Genomic DNA, 19,981 nt, shown 5'->3' on the forward strand with positions numbered 1-19,981 from the left:
ACACAAGGAACACAAATTCGATTCAGGCTGACCTGAAGAAAACAACCAACCACTTCTGCTCAGAGCAAATCCAAGACACCAAAACCCCCCCGAAGTTCAACTCATTTTCTATACCTTGATGTCGCTTCCTGGCAACGTTGCAATGCCATCCTTCCAATCCAGAGCGCCCATCATGTCAAATTCAGCACCTTGTGAAGGACCGTCACTGGGTGGAGTGTCAGCCATTCCAGACCCCCCTACAAATCCCTGCAACTAAAGACATAAATACAGCAACAACGGAAAAAAAAAAAAAAAAATCTCAATATGCATCATCATATTTTCTTTGACTCTGACTATTGTCCCTTTTAATCTACTTAATCAGTGACCGCGTTGACTTGGCATGCAAACGTGCACTTGTAAACAGCAATTCGCAACATCACCGCTTGATGGCGACTGTGTGTTGGCTCGCATGATCCACCATGCACTTGGATTCCACACAAAACATTCACTAATAAGACTCTTATTGCTGGCCAACTAGCAAGGAATTGCGTCGACAAAGCGGCCCAATAGAGCAAAGCAACATCCCGTTTAATGGTAAAAACAAAAAAACAGCTCCCGACTTGGAGTTAAGCACATAAATTCATATTTTCCTCGTTTTAACAGTATCTCTTAAAGACGTCTCTTTGCTTTAACCTAAACAAATGACGGCTCGGTTTATTTAGCACTTTCTAAAAGAACGCAGCTTTCCACGCCGATTGGTTCAACTTGTTATCGTTTTAATCCGATTTCTATTGCGATATAACGTTTTAGTCCTGACGCAGGGTCAACGCTGGGAATAAGATGATGTTTTTGTGCGGTTTAAGGGCCTCAACCTGAAGAAAAGTAACTAACGTAGGTGGGACAATACGTGCGTGTTAAGTTTGACTTAGTACACGGCTGCTTATGTTTTTTTTTTATTCTTGCCATAAATAAAAGTGGAGGCAAGAGCGCCCCGTGATTAGCATTCGTCTTGGTACAAAATGGCGGAGCAGTGGGGGGGTGGGAAGAGGCCAACCAACACGTTCTAAACTATGTAAATTACTCAAGTTACGCCTCGAAACAACACACATGAGCCGTGCAGGCGCGTCGAACAAGGGCCGACGCTCGCCCGGTAATTTCCCGGCGGCTTGTTTTCCGTCGCCTCGATTATTTTCTGCACTTTGTTGTCACGGAATGTCAGCCCCAGCTCGGCTAGCTTAGCGCCGACACAAAGCTAACTGTCAGCTAGCTTCGCTCTGACTAGCATTAGCATCGGGATAGGATGCAGCCAGCTAAGGGCAAGCCGTAATAAATAAGTTTCCCGGTTAATAACAATGGCAAAAAGACGTTACCAATATACCTCACATCAGCATTTAGACTGATAATAACAATGCGCAACTGACACTACATTCAGCATTGTTCCACGATTAAATTCTTCAATAGAAACTTGAAAAACGATTTATTCTCACCGTTTCACAAACCGGAGTAGGGAAAATAACGCAAACTGACGCCTGCGTGCAGAAACGACATAGGATTTCATTCAAACAAAGCGCCCTTAACTTACAATTAAATTGCCCTTGGTAAAGAATTGTGTTTTTAAACAAAAATGTGGAACTCACCTCGTTTCTCTTTTAACTCTTATTTCGAGCTGAGGAGGCTGCGCATGCGCGGAAGATGCGCTACCGACAAGTTTGTGTTCGAAGGAAGGAAAGAAAAAAAAAGTTCACTTTACGATCAGTGGTCAATACAACACACGCGCACATGCACACGCTTTGACTGGTGTGCGCTTTTCACACAAGCCCACTGGGGAGTCACTTTCACGGGCGTCGTCACATACGTGCAACCGGTCGACCTGAGCGAGCTTATTTGCGGTTGCATGTTCGCATTGTCTGCCGTTAAAAAAACAACTAACTGCAATTCCGTCACATTCTACTCCATTTCATCTTTAGATTCTACTTATTGCACGACAGTGCAATGGAATCTGACCTTGTCAACGCTATATTCCTCGGATTTGATGTGTTATTTAGTAACGCGTGCACAGCACATGTGCAGTTACGTGGTAACATGTGTAGAAAGCGCATGGTAACGCGTGCTTTCCCCCCCGTTACAAAAAATGGAAAAAGTCGAACAAAACAACAACGGCACATAGCGTCTCATTCTTACGCAACGCGTCGGGCTCGTAACGTAACCCGAGTACAGTTACTAGCTCTCATCGTGGGTTCGAGTACGTGTCTCAAAACGAGCGAATGAACCCGCACAGATGATTTATTTGAGCTTGTTTAGTTGTATTTGAAAGTATCCTCGTTTAACCTGCACGATCGTCCATAATGGCTGCAGAACGCTACGACGCGCTCTCCGCTCGTAGAATCACGGCGATTTGTTGGCATGCATTAAAAAACACGTCGTGTGTTTATTTTGTGCATTCTGTGATTGAAACGTGTGATTTTTAATCGAACAAAGGGGCCGTGCTGATTTTTTTTTTCTGGGGTGAGGTGAGTTCATTTTAGTGCAGTGAAAGAGAAGCGGGCGGCTCACGCTCAGTCGTGTCATTGTTTGGCCTCTAGGTGGCGGTAGAGGACCGTAGAAGAGAGCGGATGACGGGAGGATCAGGGTGGATGAGGTGGGGGGGGGGCGGTGTATTTGGACTGCAATCCCCGCAGTCATCCTCACCTCACGGCTCAAGCATTATCGTGCTGACGCGAAGACACCATGAAATGGCATTCAAAAGCAAAGCGGTCGACTCGAAGGTAAAACAGCCAAACACAACCTCGAAATGTTGACATGTCAGCTTTACAATGGCAGTGCCAGTGACGTCATATTGGGATGTAAATAGCATTTTGCAGGTTAGGGTTTGACAGAGAAGCAATAACACTCAATCTACACTTAAGAAGATCAAATGCACAATAATGCTTTCTTCTCATTGACTGCCATTGTTAGAGGGCATTATACTGAGAGCTGTGCCTAATATTTTGGAGACCCCGTTTAGCTACATGAGAGAAAATGTTACAAAAACCCAAGGTGCCTATTTTGCAAATATCCAGTGGCACTTTACCAAACAAAACTGTCACCAAAAAAAAGAATATATGAATACATATTTAATGTAATGAGATGTTTTTTTCCCCCTATTAATTAGCATTAACATCTCTGTTTCCAACCATCAGACCGTATTCCTCAATCTGCTGCTCTGCCTGCTCATCTTCTACTCTTTGTTTTACATGATCTGCAGTATTTGTTTCGGTGCCTTCAGGTGAGAAACCCTGACTTCCACTAAAGAGGTGTTGGATAAATAATAGTAAACTCAAAAACACTTACTCTCATGTGCGTCTTTGGATATTATTTGGAACTCAACTTAACATAGGTTGGATAACTTCGATGGACGGATCCCTTTCGACTTCAAGACCAAGCCGGAGGATTCTGTCTCGAAATACTTGGGTGAGCTCACGGAAGGCAGTTAGCCAGGATGTTACCCAACAAACCAGATTGTCTACCCTGACTGACTGTTTTTCTTCTTTGCGTGCCAGTCAACCTGTTGTCATTGGAGCTCACTTACTTCAGCAGTGGCTTGCTGTTTGCCGCTGTGGTGAAGAGGAGAGTGTGGGACTACGCTCTAACGGTCACTTGTCTGCATATCTTCATCACCAGCCTTGGTAAATTGGGTGAGGTTAGGTTGTGAAGCTTATGATATCATTCTTATAACCTAAATTTCATTTTTTAGTGATGCTAGAGTTTCCCCTGGCATGGCAATGGTGGTTGGCCTTAGGTGAGATTAACTAGCAAGCCGGTACAATTCTTAATGTACAAATGTGCATTTTTATTATTATTTTTAATTCTCTTTGTTTGTTCTTGCACAGGTAGCGGCTTGTTTCTGATGATCTGCAATGGTCAGCTGATTGCTTACTTTGCATGCCAGGATGAAAAAAGCTATGTTACGTTCACCGTCTATTAAATGTCCGAAAGGTACGTTTTTGTTCATTGATGTTTCCTCATTGACTTGTGTAAAAAGTATTTGGACATTCTCAAGAAACTTTATTTATTTTGCCGTTATACATCACTCAATTCAACGACCGTAACGTTCCCCGTTTCGGAATTACGGAAATTAAATCGAGTGAGCCACGACACTGTCAGTGACATAGAAAAAAACTAAATACTTTGTACAACTGTTGCTCCATCCACTTGATAAAAGTAACTCATGTAGTGTTCATGTAGGAGAATCCTACAAAGGCTTCACTCGTCCCGCCATCTTGGCATCTGTCGTTCATGGAACCGGGCACGGGCTGTAACGTGAACTCGGGGTCGATGTAGCTGATGTCGCAAGGACTCGTCTGCGAAGGCAGTGGACGGACATTCAAGATCATAATAGTAAATTCAGTATATGAAAAAAAAATCTCATTGTAAAATTACCACATTGGGGATGAAGGGAGGTGTGATTTTCTTGGCCAGTAAGTCATCCCAGTTGATGGAAGCAAAAAATGGATGTTCTTGCAGCTCCACCTGATATACGAGAAATTAATTTCACTCCGATTGTTTATATATTTAAAAATCTCAAGATGTCTCTTACTATGTCACGGCTTTCCCCCAAGCGTCTGGACACCTTCCTCTCCAGTAAACCCTTTAATAGCGAGCAGGCCGCCTCAGATGTTCCACTACGCAGGCAAAGAGGTGCGTTGAGTATCTTGTCAAACATCACTGTTTTGCTATTGCTGTAAAATGGAGGCTGAAAAAAAACGTATCGTATGAGAAAAGATGCTGAATTGGAAAATATTATTTCGTTTACATTGCTAAAAAAAACTCACAAGTCCGTATAGCATCTCGAAAAGCACACTGCCGAGTCCCCACCAGTCCACTGCGGGAGTGTACGTTTGACCCTGGAGCACTTCTGGGGCGAGGTACTCCGGAGTCCCGCAGAACGTACGCATGAGCCCACCCACGGCCACACCTTCTTTACAGAGTCCAAAGTCGGTCAGCTTCACGTGTCCCTCGCTATCCAGCAAAATGTTCTCCGGTTTCAGGTCCCTGTAAAAAATGTAAAAATAACTGCTTCACCTAAGACCATGTTAAAAAAAAAAAAAAAAAGTAATGGCCAGTAAATTACACTCACTGAGATTTATGATTAAAATGTTGCCTTTTAATGCTTAATTCTGATTGACAGCTTGAGAGCTATTCAGGTTATAAATTATTACTACAGGTGGAACGAGTGGTTAGTTTAGCTGCCTCGTATTTCTGAGGGTTTCCAGTTTGCAAATGCTTTTCCCCATTCGCCAGTTACTAAGGTTACCTGTAGACAATGTCTAAGGCGTGAAGGTAGCCCAACGCCATTGCCATTTCTGCAGCGTAAAAAGCAGCCCTGCTTTCAGGAAATGGACCCTCTCGTTGGAGGTGATAGAAAAGCTGAAAGCGGAAAGTTTTGGGTCACATTTGACGCTTTCACATTTTTTTTTATCCCCCACATAAGAAATACATACTAAATATTCATCAGCATTTATTGTAGATTTTTTTTTAGGTTTGTTTTCCAAACCCCTTGACATATCCTTGCCCCCTGCCCCCCCTCCCCATGGAAAAAAAAAAATTCTAGCTCCGCCAGTGGTTGCAGCTATTTACCTCGCCTCCATTAACATAGTCCACAACAAAGTAGAGCATGTTTGGTGTTTGGAAGGAGTAATGGAGTCCAACTAAAAATGGATGTTGAAGTCCTTTAAGTAGAACGCTCCTCTCCACCATCACATGCTTCTGCTACAAATAGAGTATTGACAGTGTGAGATAAACAGAGGAAGATAGAAGATAGATTTGTATGTCTTGTAGGAAAGTAGTTTACCTCTTTCCTCATAACAACAGTCTGTTTGTGTAACACTTTCACAGCAAAGTAGCCTCCATCTTTTCTGTGTCTGGCCAGCAGCACCTAATTCAAAGCATTGAGTGATGAACAACACCTACAACATGCAACAACAAAAAAATAAAGCCTACCTTTCCAAAACTCCCTTTGCCGATAACTTTGAGGTAATCAAAGTCAGATGGTTTCATCCTGGAAGACAGATAATAAATACACATTTTATGAATAAATAAAAATAAAGCCACATTTTTGGACCCCTTGTTTATGAATATATCCTCTGCTCAATTATTCTAATGACACAAAATTGATAGAATGGCCGAATCATGGACTCCTTATCAGAGGATAGAGATTGGAATTTCTTCTTTTTTTTTTTTTTTTTAAATCTTGTGGGTGTGTCTTACATGGTATAGCGTGTGACCCAAATTTTACATTTGATCTAGTCTTGACCTTCAGTATACTCACTTGTAGGGTTGAGACTTTAGCGAGCACTGATGAGACAGAAAATACACAAAAGGTTAAGAAGTCATCATTAGTTTCATTTCCCTGTCAATATTTGTGTCATCCCATTCTCACCGCGTTGCCTCTGTCTTTTGTCTTCTGCCTGATTTTGCTCCACAAGTGAGGGACTTTCCTGGTGTCCTGACTTTTAAATGAGAGGTCAATGAAATAACAAGTGTCATCATGTTTTTCAATGTGTATTTTAATGGCAACTTACTGCTGGCAAAGTGGTTGATCAGGGGAAAGTTTGTGTATTACATCCTTGAAGAGAGTTTTTCTCACCTTGTGCAGAGCTGAAAGTGGAAAGTTAGTTATGTAACAATTTATCACTTTGCTGCCCACTGCCCTCTGCCATACTTAATGAATGAGAGTATTTTCAACATTAGGCTCTATTAATGAGAGTTCTAGTTTACTTTTATAATAACGAAAAGTGGCATTTAAATTCAAATTCTTTTTTTTTTTTTCAGCCAAATGGGACATATGCGCCCAATGAGTAATTTAAAATTGTCCAATCACTATGTCTTATCTTAGGCAGCATTTAATAAAGACTAAGTCATTGTAATAATCATCTTTGCATGACGTACCGATCATTCATGACCTCGAAATGACGTCACTCTTGCTAATTAAAAGTACAGTAACCGCCTTACCTGAGAAAAATGACACAAGCCTCCTCATTTTGGCGTAGGTCATCACCCGGTCGTGAGTCAAAGTCATTCAGACGAAATAATAAAATGACTTAGTAGAGGACGGGCGTTTAAAGCGAAATAACCACAGCTCGTCTCAAACTACTCTGAGATCCTTTCACAGACCTCGACTCAAATGAACGGCAGTGGTGCGTTCAGTGACAATCGGGATTTTTGCACTTCATCATAAAAGGCCACAGTTTGAGTGAGGTACGTGAACGCACATATTTTGATTGACATATGCCGTATGATATGCAACCTAAATGATTTGTTTGTTGCTGTAACACCTGGAAATAGCTAGAAAATACATAGAAGCTGTAATAGTGTCCAATTTGTATTTAAACCTTAATACTGTTCTCATTGGTTTAGCTTAAACTATTGTTTCTGTTTTTCAATAATACCTCTTTTATAAAGTGTACAGTACAAATACTTGTGTCGAAATACTCTTGCGTTGGGTCTGCCAGCTACCCCGTGTTGTTTTTATTGAAATTCAAGAAAGTAGAATAGTATCTCCTTTGCAGACTAAATATAGTTAATAGGTCATGACCTAGTGTAACGGTATTTGACAAGTCAGTATCAGTCTCATGTAGCCGTTGCATGCCAAAGGATCCACTGGACCTGTCTGCATTATTACTAGGCCACTTTGTGATTTATGACTAAAACCACTTTAGCATTTGTACTTGTTTACTACATTTGGTTCAAGCACACCACACATTTTCCCTCACAATCATCATCTGAAATATTTCAGTTTTATTGGCTGAATTACATAACTAGACTTTTATGACTTTGTGATCACATGATGAATGAAAATAGCAATAGGTGCTATTTTGAGTTCCCACTGCGAGTGATGAAATTCTTTTGATGAATAAAGTCTGATTTGATCAGTAAAAAGTGTGCTGTAAAAGTTTTTTTTCCCTATGATGATTATGTGGTATGTGTTCACTCATGACGAAAATAATCATCGTGGAATTGCTCAGTCACAAAGACTCTGCGTTGGTCACCATGACAACAGGCCAAAGTTTAGATTGTCCTGATGTCAGATGTCATGCCTGAGAAGGAAAAGGTTTTGGCTCGTCAAGTTTAATGGGAGAAGCAATTCATGAATACTATGGAGAAAATTATCCAATAAACATGCATGTTTGGGCAATTTGGGTGAGAAATGGAGTATTCGTGGAAAAGACAGCAACATGCAAACATGTGACAAACGCAGTATTTTGTTTGGCCTCTAGGTGACGATAACAAACAAGAAGAAATTCATGATGCTCGATTCCACAAAAAAAGTACTCCACCAGTATTCATTTTACGGGAGGAGCGTACATTTTGAAATATCAATTTATAAAACCCCAAAAATTTCTAAAACCATATCAATTTACAATCACATCATCACATTTGACTAGTTTAGAACTTAAAAGTCAGTGACCATTGTTTAACTATTGTACTATATTGATTTGGGTGGAGAATATGCGTGCAATATCGGAATGTTATTAAAAGTAAGAAGATTTATTAAAATAAGACGATTATCGACTTTGACACAGATTTGAGCATTAATTCTGAAGCATACATATTATGATTATGATTATGATGATGATGATGATGATGATGATGATGATGATGATTATTATTATTATTATTATTATTATTATTATTATTATTATTATTATTATTATTATTATTATTATTATTAAAAGAACCAGAAAGTGTGTCTAAACCTTTGACTGGCACTTGAACTGCTTTCCCGTTGTTTACGTGCGCGTTCCCGGCAGCGTGACTTCCAACTCGGGAGGGAGCGCGCAGGACGAAGGGGCGGAGCGGGGGTTGCGCGCAATCAGGGCAGAGAGTGATGAGAAGTGTCCCGGATATTTACCTTCCTCTACCTGGATCCTCGGACGCGGCGGCCCGTCCCGAGGTGGCCCCGGTGGTCATTCTCATGTGCACGATTCGTCTCTGAAGCGGGACGACGGAGGTATACGCGACTTTTTCTCTTCTTTTTCATCCTCCCTAGAAAAGTTTGATGTCGGCCGAGTTGCTCCGGGCTTGAGGGAAAGTTTACTAGCAACGCGTTTCTTCGTGTTTAGGGTGTGTAGCTCCACTCACGCACGCGCACGCGCCGTGGCTGTCAACAGGTTCCGTGTTCGGCTCAAAGTACGGAGAGGACATTGCTGTTTATGTTGACAACTCCATTCCACCGGTTATTACTTTTCAGAAAATGCTTTACTTGCTTTATGTATCCGTCTTAACTCACTTTGTTTACTTTTTTTGTACTACTCCACATTGGCTTTGGGTGTCGCATTGACTAGCATGCTCATCCAGTGTTTTTTTTTTTTTTTTACACAAGGAAAAACTGTCAAGGCACACAAACAAACAAAAATGTCATCAAAAGTGGACGCACAGGTTGATTATGTCATCTTAGGCAAGAGCTTTTCAGTTTTCTGCTTGTCACCATGTGGCACTCTGTCACAGATAGCTAAATAAATATACATTATTTTTATAGGAAGAAATGCTACGTAATTGAATCCAAATAGATCAAGTCATGTTCAACCAAATGGAATCATTTCCCTCGGCACACCTGATGCTCTCTGTCTCGCTGAGCCACGATACACTTTTTGTTAATCTTTGTCCAATAAATCTGTCCAAGTCACCATATCACATATCGATGCTAACCGCTAAAAGAAGCCAACATGTACATGCTGATTGACCCTGCTATAAAGTCTTTACTTGTAAGTAAGCCCGTGAGAGGCTTAATGTGGAAAAACAAGCCATCAAGTAGAGCTCAGCTTGGTTTTAATACATTCCAAGTGTGTCGCTGTGTTCAAACATTAACCCAGAACACTGCGGACCCTTGTTTTTTTTTTTTCTTCTCGGTAGCGCAATCCATTAATCGTTTACCTGGAAGCCAAGACAGGATTGGACACACTCAAATGCATGCAGGGACATTCCTCCAGCTTCCTTAGGAGTGTGAATGTCTGTTTGACTACTGTACGTGTATATGTTTTTGTGTTCAGCCAACAAAATGGGCGTGTTGGAGCGCTGAAAAAAAAAATGTTTAACATTCTTATCATTCAGCTGCTTTTGCGAGAGGCAGCACGACGAATCCAGGGCAGGCCCGGGCCGAACATAAGCGAGGAGAGGGGAACATTTGACATTCCTCCTTTAGGAACCTGCTTATCTTTTCTGAAAGACATGGTCAAATAGAACCAGAGTAAATATTTCCTGTTTGTTTTTTCAAAACGTACAGGAGCCGGCCGCATTTAATTCTCTCGCCGGGCTGCACGAGGCCCACGAGCCACAGTTTGACCACCACCCCCGCACTGTACGCTCGCAGCACTCCTTTGCATTCACGCTGCATTAGTCACCGCTCCATCCAGTACTCAACGTGCAGTGTCATCATCGTGAGGGCGGTGCTGTCAGACAACAGTGTGGAAACATGTGGCTCACGTTTGTTATGGTGTCTCTTCTCAGGTCCCCCCCCGCTTCGCTGAGACCAGCCAAGGGTGGTTACCGTGGTGACAGACATGCCAAAACCAGACCTGGTCTGCTTAGTTCAGCTGCTGGACGGCACCATCGAGACCTTCCAAATAAATGTACGACACAGACACGCAGTTTCCTGTATGTGAATATCATATGTTGCCGCTATCTGTCACCGCGCTCTGTTAATGATCGCCGATTGATTCGCATCTCCTATTCAACGGTGACCTTGGTGTCAAGGACAAGTTCACCTCCTGCAGTTGTCGCACTCGGGTTTTTTTTTTTTTTTTTTTGCGTGCTCAGCACATCTTGGCAAATGAAGCATGCGGGCCATATCGATGCAAATGTGCATATATGCTGCAAGGCAAATCGCCTTTTGATGCAGAGGCTGTGTTGCGTCTTTGTCTGAATATTAAATATGCAGTAAAACACCCCCTCCCTATCTCCATCTCATAATACATTGGAGTGTAAAAGTTTTTCCTCCTTTTTCCTTCCAAACACTCCAATGCAGCAGCTTCATAATCTGCTCAAAATTAGTAACGTCTTGTTGGGGACTGCAGCCATTTTTTTTTCTCCCTCAGCCGTGTAGTGCACAAGCTCTTTAGTGAATTGTACACCACTCGGCATAAACTAGTAAATAATAGAATAAATATAAAATGAAAAAAAAAAATGGAATAAATAAATTTGAAGTGTCAAAAATTAATCGAGTAATCAACAATGAATCGATAAAATCAGCTTTTACTTCAGCTTTTACTTTGGAAAACGACCCAATTGACTACAATTGTTGGACTCATGTCACTCCAAGCGTTGGCCGCGCCTCACTCGATACGTTGCGTCTGTGTTTCAGAAGCATGATGAAGGTGTGGTTCTGCTGGACCGAGTGTGCGACCACCTGGGCCTGCAGGAGAGGCAGCTCTTCAATCTGCAGATCAGAGAGTCCAATACAACCGTCACCTCCATCACCGCCAACACACACTCGCCTGTGAGCGCGCACACACTTTTTTTTTTTTTTTTCCCCCCAAGCCAGAGACTGTAACACATTCCACTTGCTCATTGTTTTAACCACAGGGTGTGCTTGCATATTTTTTTTTCTATCCCCTGTAAGCAATTATGTTTAATGAATTTCCTTTTCTTAGAGATGGTTGGAGCCTGAGAAACCTTTGAAGAAGCAGATAAAAGGTTTTTGCCTATTTCGAAACATTTTGACATTTCCAGAGAAGTAGTGTGATGATTGAGGTGACTCATAATTTAAGACCACACTGACACAGCGCCATTTTTTCGCAGGTCTGGCATCTCCCTTTTATCTAAACTTCCGAGTGCACTTCTTCATTTCCGATCCCAACTCCCTGCAACATGAACAGACGAGGTGCGCCAATATTTTTGCCCTAGTTTATTTTCTTTTGTATTTTGGAACAGTTTCCAAACAAGTGCAATGTTTTGATTTCTAGTAGGTTTGAGTCACTACAATTCTGCTTTTGTTAAAGAAAGTTTTATACTTTATCTGTAAGATACTATCTTATATATTTCTATTATTATATTATGTCTTTTTTATATTATATTTTTATTATATTAGTTTATATAATATTACTGTTTTATATTTATTATGATATAAGTTTTATATGATATAAACATATTTGTTGTGTTTGTAGCAGTAGTTTACAACTCCAAAAAAGGATTTTCCAATGACACAGTTTTTTTCATTTGTCTTCTGCAGGAACCTTTACTTCCTCCAGATCAGGAGTGACATTAAAGAAGGCAGGTTAGTGCGCACAACAAGCCCAAACACAACTGACAAAATCCAGCTCGTTTGTGTACACTTTTTTATAGCTGCTCCATTGTCGATTGCAGATTGCAGTGCCCGTTGAGTTCAGCCGTGGTGTTGGCGTCTTACGCCGTGCAATGTAAGTCTCCAAGAGCAACCTGGGATGAATGACCTCATAACTGCGGGGGGAATACTCCCATCGTTGAATGTGCTCGCTAGTTTCCTACAAATGCGGCTAAAGTATTGGGACGCGAGAATAGTATTTATGGCATGTTATATAAGTTTTGTTTTTGTTAGCTGAGCTGGGCGATCACTGTCCATCCCAGAAAAGCGGTTACTTGTCAAAGTACCACTTCATCCCCGAGCAAGATGAAAACTTTATATCCAAAGTGGAGGAGCTGCATCCAAAACACAAGTAATACGGATTCACGGCATCTATTCCCGCTTTTCCGTCGGTTGGTTGACTCGACCGCACGTCTTTGCGTGCGTTCGTCTAGGGGTCTGAAGAAAAGCGAGGCAGAGTTGTGTTTCCTCAATACGGCGCGGACGTTGGAGCTTTATGGAGTGGAGCTGCACGCCGCTCTGGTAACATTCAAAACTGCTATTTCATGCTCCACTTTGCTTTCACGGCTGACATTTCCCGAACTTTCAGGACACCAACAATGCTCCGCTCATGGTGGGCTTGGCATCGAGCGGTGTTGCAATATTCTGTAATATGATTTGCTCCAGTTTCTTCCCCTGGTGAGTGACAACTGCGCAAAATGGAGTTACCCTCACAAATGTTCGGAAAACAACATTGTTCCATTACAGGGGGAATATTATCAAGATTTCCTTTAAGAGGAAGCGATTCTTTATACACCTCAAACGTAAACATGTAGGTGGAATATTTCCTGTTCCAAAAATAAAAGCACCATTCAAAGGGAGATCTCACTTATTAATATTAATGCTGATCGTGCAGGGCGAGACCCAGGACTGTGAAGTGACGCTAGTTCTAGCGTGCCCCAAGACCTGCAAGAACCTGTGGCGCTCCTGCGTGGATCATCATTCCTTCTTCAGCTGCAATCGCACCGCCAGGAGCCCCAAACATAACAACAGCCCAGTTCATTCCTACAGGAAGTTTATAACACACCACCTGGGCTTGGCAAATACTAAAAATGAAAGGTAGTTTTGTTTTTTTGTTTTTTTTGGAGGGGGGGTGGGCATAAATGATGGAATATATTTTTTGGGACAACTTTGTTGTGACTTGTAGTGGTCCAGTTTGTCAACGTGTGGTGGGCGGAATGGTGTGGAACCCGGTTCTGAGGAGATCCATTTCATCGGAATATTTGGAGACAAAGAGTCTACCGTCGAGATCGCCCCCCAGCACGCCCAACTGGTATGACCGAGTCTAAAATGCTTCATGGGATCGTTCAATCGTCCTCGTCATCTTTTTCGGGTTTTTGTGTCCGCGACAGGCGGAGCCCTCGCGTTCGCCACGGCATCCGCAAAGTCCGTCCGTCATCCATGGAGCTGAGCGGTGAGCTGAAAGACGTACCCGAGGGTGAAGACGTCTTCTACACGTACAGGACGTCGGTCAGCAGCAGCAAGGACAGCGAAGGGGACGCTTCGCTGCATCCGTGTGTATTATTATTTTTTTCTCATTATTCTTACAGGCAGTTTTTTTTTTTTTTTTTGCTGAACTCACTCAACGAACTTTGCATCCTCTAAATTTGTAAATACTTTGATCGCTTCAAAATTAACTGCGGCGCCTGGGCCTTGCTTGAGCTGGTTGATTGCCTACCTCCAAAAATGAGGAGGTGGATCATTATTTTACATCAGCTCAGCTTTTATATATCTATTTTTTTTTATTCCCACATCTACGTATACATCCAGAAATGGCTCAAATTCATCGTGAGTGCTCAGTATGTACCATTTGGCCTCGTCCCGACGCCATTTCGCAAGGTGTCGCTGGGTGCGTCATCCTCTCAAACAACAACCCGCCTCCATTTTTTTTTTCCCCCTCGGGGGGAAAACAAAACAAAACAGGTGGTGCCTTTTTTAGGTGGAGGAAACGGCCTCAACTATAGAAACGTTTCCACTTAGATGCACACATCCGAAAATCTAATGTCACATGAGAAGCGTGTATGAACCCGGTAAAATCCATTTTTATTATTGATCATGTTGCTAATTGTAAAAAAATATATATTACATTGTAATCCTCTTTAAACGAGATTCAAGGGAATAAGATTATTAATTTCCTCACTCCTATTACAATCCATAACCAAAGGTTGGATGAGATCTTGTTGCATGCTGATGACAATATAGCAGAAGAGGATGGAGTCAGCAGCTCCCTCTACAATAACAAGGTACTTTATGAATAATAGTCTGGGCCACGCCCTTACGCAATTTATCTATCGTGAATGACGAGCGTCTGTTTCCTCAGCAGGCCCTCAGCGACGGCGACCTGCTGCTGATTCGAATCGCTCCCGATCAGGAGGGCAAGTTTGGCTTTAACGTTAAAGTAAGTGTGAATGTCGTCGTCCCCCTTTTTGTGGTTCTTGTTGAGTTTTTCCCCCCTCACGCCATTCTTGTTATTTAATTTCCTCTTAAGGGTGGGGTGGATCAGAAGATGCCTCTCGCCATATCGCACGTGAAACCCGACTCTCCGGTAGGAACCAAATAATGCGGGCACATGTATTATCTCTCTGGCCAGCAGGAAGTGAAACTCTTAAAAAGACTCGAGCAGAGTTATGCTATTAATTTACAGTTTTAGTGGAATGGAAATATTTGCCCATTTGTCTCCAGGCCGGTCGATGTGAGCCCAAACTGCTGGAAGGAGACCAGTTGGTGCTGATCAACGGTCGAGACATTTCCGAACACACTCACGACCAGGTGGTCATGTTCATACGGGCCAGCAGAGAGTCGCATTCCCGAGAGCTGGCCTTGCTCGTCAAACGCAAAGGTCTACTCGCAGACGTTATGAAAACCCGCCGAGGCGGAGTTTAACACCGTCGTCGTATTCCAGGTCCAGGCCGAGCCGCGGCGCTACTCCTCCTGCCCCCCGCCCTCACCCTCACCGGTCAGTCCCAAACAGACGGGTCCCAGTCTCCCGGCCAGTCGGAACGGGTCACGACGCTGGACGAGTCCATGCGACAGGTCGAGAAAGGAATTCAATCGGGAACTTTGTGCTTCCACTTTGAGGTATTTGAGTTCAACAGATGCGAGTCTTTACCTTGTTTGTATGTGTTGACTTGTTTACATTCTGATCCTTCTCAGAATTTATACAGAAGGAAGCCCGGCTTGTCGCAGAGCTGCGCTCGGCTTCCCAAGAACATGGACAAGAATCGCTATCGGGATATTTTACCCTGTGAGTGCTTCCCTTCCTAAGATTTTATTTGGTGAGCTGTACTTACGTGCCTACTTTGCTTGCAGATGACGCCACCAGAGTCACCCTTCAGGGCCAGGAGGACTACATCAACGCCAGCCACGTCACGGTGCGCACACAGTAATGGATTCCCAGCCGATGGATTTACGTCTCTCCAATGGACGAATGTAAATCTGCGTGCTCGGTTCTTTGTTTCTTAGGTGGCACCTCCGGTCTCTGGGGAGTGTTTACGTTACGTCGCAGCTCAGGGTCCGCTGCCGCAGACCTGCTCTCATTTTTGGCAGACCGTTTGGGAGCAGCAGTCACACACCATTATCATGCTTACTACTCTGACAGAGCGAGGAAGGGTATGCAAATGACTCCACTCACTCTACACGGAGAAAAAAAACCAAACAAAAAAAAAACACATTTGCTCAGGAACAGGCACGGAAATTCAAACGTGTTTGTATGAGATGTGTGATGATTACATTATGAAAAGTGAATGTGCCTAAATAAAACATTCGTGTCACTTGCACTCAGATACAGCAACATATCATAATAATAACATTAATGATATTAATAATAATAATAATAATAACGAATGAAAAAAAATCACTTTTTGTAATGGAAAAAACGTTGCTTTTTTTGACGTCTTCAGGCCACTGTACTTGGCACTTAATATTTAAATCGGCATTAACGTGCAGAATGTCTGATTATCGTGATACAGAATAATTGTCGCATTGATTCACGCTGAAATCACATTTATTTTATTACCCCCGCTATAACCCCAGCCAGTTTATTTGTTTCTGCCTGTGCATTCGCACGGAAATAATATAAATGTCAGCGGCGTTGGGGAAATAATGACTGAATCCTGAAAAGCTAGGAGGCTCATAGTTCTCAACGGCGGCTGAAACAGCAACACTAAAACTCGGCAAAACAGAATAATTCAAGGGAAAGCAAAAGCACAATTTTTCAAGGTCTCCAATAAATAAAAGTGCACTTCCTCGCATCTGGCCTGTTGCTTGGTAACCCGAAGCGCTCATTAATTGATCATTTTTCTGATCTTCGTCAAGTGCCTTGACATTTCGCCTCGTTAATACATAGCTCGCACATATTGACAATCACTTCATATCCTGCTCCCGATGAATTCCTTCCTGGCCTGCAAAACTACACCACTTTCATTTGACAAGCAAGGAAATGATATCCTGACTGATGACTCAAGTCCATCCAAGTGCTTTACTGCCTGCTGTGATGCATTTACAGACCAAGTGCCACCAGTACTGGCCGCATCCGCCGGATGTGAAGGATTATGGACACATGCGGGTGAAGTGTCACTCCGAGGAGTGTAACCTGGCCTACGTGACACGGCGATTCACCCTCACACACACTCAGGTACACTTTTTTTTTTTTTGTTTCCCTTCATCAATATTTATTTCCAAGCCAGCGGTGTTTACGGGAGTTGTCTACACCTCAAAACATCTCCAATTTAAAATGTTGCCATGGTTACAGGTTGGCTGAATCTTGAACTCCGATTAAATTTGGGTTGAATTTACTGCACGCACGCTTTGAATGTATACCCAGCGGCCAATCAGAAACGAGGAGGCGCTTCTGTACTGGCTTTTCATGATATGAATCTGAAACAGTCCTAATCTCACCGCATGATAATGATATTCATGTAATCCCCCAAGGGAGATGAACAGGCAGTGAGTCAAATAAATGAAAAACATCGAAAGGTCATGTTTTAAAAGAAGGGGGGGGAGGGGTGTTCACTTGAATGGCAGGCGACGGTAAATCCGACGCGCTGGCCCTTTAACACCGACTTCCATTGTCGCATGAGCAAACGATGACCGCTATCATGGCAATAGTTTGTTGCGACATGTGCCGCCGCTGTGCCATATGTCCTATCTCGGCGGGAAGTTATCGGCGGCCCAGCTAATTTCCGTGTGGGGCGGACCTTGTGTGTACACAGGTAACAAAATGGAGGCCTGTGTACGGCCAGGTGGCTTTACAGTTCTATCATCAGATTGTATTTTCCACATTAACGTCCCGAGTGAACGTAATAAAGCTCAAGGAGGTATGAACGTGCTAACACGCATGCACAAATACTCCTGCGCTGGCCCATCTGTTACCCTGGCGGTCCTCGTTAATCCCCGCATGAAGTCACAGGCCGTACGCCCGTTTAAAAAAAACAAAAAAAACACTCAACTCAGCTCTTTTGAGCTCCTCTCCACCTGTTTATCCGATTTTTAATCTGTCGTCACCCTGCACTTTGTGATGTCACCTCGTGCGTCGATGGAAATCTTTCTTTGTTGTCTACATCGTATGAGATGTTTTGAGTTGAATTTCTGCACAGCTTGAAGTCCCTCTAATGATCTCTTTTTTTTTGTGCGTCTACTCAGAAAGGTGAAGAGCGCACGGTCACACACCTGCAGTACGTGGCGTGGCCCGACCACGGCGTACCCGACGACCCTTCCGACTTCCTGCTGTTCGTCAGCTCGGTCAGGGAGAGGAGACGAGCCCAAGAACCTCTGGTGGTGCACTGCAGGTAACTCGAGGCCTAATTGAACACACGCCGCTCCGAACCCCGTTCGCTCCAATCCCGTGCTTCTCTTCCAGTGCCGGGATTGGACGGACAGGTGTTCTCATCACCATGGAGACGGCTCTGACGCTGTTGGATCGGGGGCTGCCGGTGTTCCCGCTGGACATTGTCAAAACACTGAGAGATCAACGAGCCATGATGATTCAGACCACGGTACACTGGAGAAAACATGAAGAGCGTTTGTTCAAATGTGCCATAGGAAATATTTAATTTTGATCAAATTTATTAAAATATATACCTATTTTTTTATAAAATATTATTTTATAGAATTTATTCAAATATAAATGAATTTCTTTTGTTTTAATAAAATATATATATTTTTTTATTATTTAAATTTGTATTATTTGTAATGTGTTTCTGTCTCTAACTTATTTTGTTCCGTCCCAGTGTCAGTTCCAGTTTGTGTGCGAGGCCATTTTGCGAGTCTACAAGGAGAAGCAAGGGGGATCGACATCGCCGTAGTCCAAATCACAAACGGCACCGGAGGAAACCGAGCCTCGTAACTTCCACTCGAGCGACTCCCACCGAGGGGGGTGACCGACAAGCACGGCAAGAGATTAACCTCTGTTGTGCCTGCCGGGTCGCTACACGGTCTGGATGAGAATTCTGCAGCGTCCAAGCGCAGCTGGATGCCAGCTATGTAGCCAAGATCAAATAGGACACTTTGAATCTTACACTCGTCTGCCTTACGTTTCTGCCCGGAGCGTCGACTAAGCTTGGATGGGATACACAAAAACGAATGAAAGCCGCTAAGCTCAGGAATCAAGTTGGTGTCGTCTGCAAGACGACTCACGGAAGGATGAAGAAGAAAGAAAGCAGAGGGATTGTTAGAATGTGGATTTTGCGCGTGTGCCTTTTAGTAGAGGGGCGGAATACGACAGAAGATGCTGTTATGGGGGTACTGTGATGTTGCTGCCACTTTTCACTTAAATTATTCTCACAATGAAATAAACACTGATTTGTATGCCCTTCGTCTGCTTTATTAGCCTCTTCACTGTATGAACCTTACTTGGAAAACAAAACAATATATATGATCCTGTAAAAGTTCCTCAAATTAGTATTGTAATGAAAATGAATGACTTTTTTGCATTGCTAGCGATGTGAACCTCTTTCTACTACTTTCTAGCAGGATGATGATGCTACACGCGTTTCAGACTGTTTAGTTGACCTTCAGACGAATGACTCAAAAGTTGGCATGCGATCAGCCGCCGATATCAGCATAACAAATCGAGCACCATCGGTCTGGTATGACAACGTCTTGGCATCTTATCAGAAAAACGATGTAATACTGCTTCCGAGACTGCTGTGACTGACATTTACCTTATTAATGCTCATATTGGATTCTCATGTAGTTTATTTAATTTTCATGAAGAGCACATCGGCAGTGCTTTGATGAAGCTCCTCAACATTGGCACTGAGATGCTACAAGATGATGCCAAAGCATAAATTGAAAGAAATTCTAAATGGAGGATTCTTTCAACAAATAAGAGGGTAGGTCCTTGAGTGCCTTGAAAGGCGCCTTACAAATATTATTATTATTAGGTCAATTCATGAATGCTCAACCAATAAATGTGTCATTGTTTTTTTTTTTTTTTAAATATACCAATATGAATGTCTGAAGACTATCATCACATGTTATAGGTGAATAATCAGTCATCGGTTAATTAATAGGGAGCATAAAACTGCTTTTTAGGGGATTTCTTGACACAATCGACCTTTTCCGGCAGATGTCCACTAGATGTCGCTGTTCTGCTTGCGTCGCGCACACGAACACACACACACACACACACACGTAGATACGAACGCA

At 42.8% G+C, this 19,981-nt stretch overlaps 4 protein-coding genes across 14 annotated transcripts in view; 2 read left to right on the forward strand and 2 right to left on the reverse strand.

Moving 5' to 3' along the window:
- Positions 1 to 3,330, reverse strand: part of l3mbtl1b (L3MBTL histone methyl-lysine binding protein 1b) — an 8,956-nt gene extending 5,626 nt beyond the window's left edge. For 4 of the 7 annotated variants that reach the window (XM_085918472.1, XM_085918474.1, XM_085918478.1 and 1 more), the window contains exons 1-2: positions 3,310 to 3,330; positions 115 to 252 (exon numbers count right to left, since the gene is read on the reverse strand). In XM_085918472.1, coding sequence (XP_085774598.1) covers positions 115 to 252; positions 3,310 to 3,315 — 144 coding nt within the window. In that variant the 5' untranslated portion in view covers positions 3,316 to 3,330. Of the gene's footprint in view, positions 1 to 114; positions 253 to 1,086; positions 1,108 to 1,466; positions 1,581 to 1,616; positions 1,677 to 3,309 lie in introns of those variants that run through there. The other 3 variants (XM_085918476.1, XM_085918477.1, XM_085918475.1) reach the window with 3 other exon arrangements.
- Positions 1,033 to 5,093, forward strand: LOC147051911 (putative transmembrane protein 244). Of its 2 annotated transcripts, XM_085918489.1 has the most exons (9): positions 1,054 to 1,129; positions 2,458 to 2,489; positions 2,562 to 2,744; positions 3,159 to 3,244; positions 3,356 to 3,429; positions 3,519 to 3,644; positions 3,713 to 3,757; positions 3,849 to 3,954; positions 4,204 to 5,093. In XM_085918489.1, exons 1-8 carry the CDS (start codon positions 1,087 to 1,089, stop codon positions 3,941 to 3,943), a joined length of 684 nt encoding a protein of 227 aa, XP_085774615.1. In that variant the 5' UTR covers positions 1,054 to 1,086; the 3' UTR covers positions 3,944 to 3,954; positions 4,204 to 5,093. The 2 variants fall into 2 exon arrangements, with proteins under 2 accessions (XP_085774616.1, XP_085774615.1); XM_085918490.1 differs by lacking the exon at positions 2,458 to 2,489 and having other exon boundaries at positions 1,033 to 1,129.
- Positions 4,012 to 9,345, reverse strand: sgk2b (serum/glucocorticoid regulated kinase 2b). 3 transcript variants are annotated; one of them, XM_085918485.1, is made up of 12 exons: positions 8,870 to 9,345; positions 6,540 to 6,615; positions 6,398 to 6,467; positions 6,287 to 6,312; positions 5,959 to 6,016; positions 5,810 to 5,893; positions 5,596 to 5,727; positions 5,273 to 5,385; positions 4,791 to 5,010; positions 4,556 to 4,711; positions 4,399 to 4,488; positions 4,012 to 4,319 (listed from the first exon to the last, which is right to left on the reverse strand). In XM_085918485.1, exons 5-12 carry the CDS (start codon positions 6,013 to 6,015, stop codon positions 4,185 to 4,187), a joined length of 987 nt encoding a protein of 328 aa, XP_085774611.1. In that variant the 5' UTR covers position 6,016; positions 6,287 to 6,312; positions 6,398 to 6,467; positions 6,540 to 6,615; positions 8,870 to 9,345; the 3' UTR covers positions 4,012 to 4,184. The 3 variants fall into 3 exon arrangements, with proteins under 3 accessions (XP_085774611.1, XP_085774610.1, XP_085774609.1); XM_085918484.1 differs by lacking the exon at positions 8,870 to 9,345 and adding an exon at positions 6,970 to 7,682 and having other exon boundaries at positions 5,596 to 5,724; XM_085918483.1 differs by lacking the exon at positions 8,870 to 9,345 and adding an exon at positions 6,970 to 7,682.
- On the forward strand, positions 8,809 to 19,145 carry ptpn3 (protein tyrosine phosphatase non-receptor type 3). Of its 2 annotated transcripts, none has more exons than XM_085918470.1 (26): positions 8,809 to 8,968; positions 10,465 to 10,586; positions 11,318 to 11,452; positions 11,607 to 11,649; positions 11,755 to 11,836; positions 12,185 to 12,229; positions 12,319 to 12,371; positions 12,530 to 12,647; positions 12,730 to 12,817; positions 12,885 to 12,973; positions 13,043 to 13,106; positions 13,191 to 13,393; positions 13,482 to 13,607; positions 13,687 to 13,848; positions 14,499 to 14,577; positions 14,655 to 14,732; positions 14,823 to 14,879; positions 15,017 to 15,173; positions 15,237 to 15,412; positions 15,488 to 15,578; positions 15,644 to 15,705; positions 15,797 to 15,943; positions 16,839 to 16,967; positions 17,975 to 18,120; positions 18,192 to 18,327; positions 18,562 to 19,145. In XM_085918470.1, the coding sequence occupies exons 2-26, from the start codon at positions 10,518 to 10,520 to the stop codon at positions 18,634 to 18,636; spliced, it is 2,610 nt and encodes an 869-aa protein (XP_085774596.1). In that variant the 5' UTR covers positions 8,809 to 8,968; positions 10,465 to 10,517; the 3' UTR covers positions 18,637 to 19,145. The 2 variants fall into 2 exon arrangements, with proteins under 2 accessions (XP_085774596.1, XP_085774597.1); XM_085918471.1 differs by having other exon boundaries at positions 14,658 to 14,732.
- Positions 19,146 to 19,981: the final 836 nt, after the last annotated feature.

Source organism: Syngnathus leptorhynchus, chromosome 8, assembly GCF_054491065.1.
Source record: "Syngnathus leptorhynchus isolate UIUO chromosome 8, UIUO_Slep, whole genome shotgun sequence".
Classification (NCBI taxonomy): Eukaryota; Metazoa; Chordata; class Actinopteri; order Syngnathiformes; family Syngnathidae; genus Syngnathus; species Syngnathus leptorhynchus.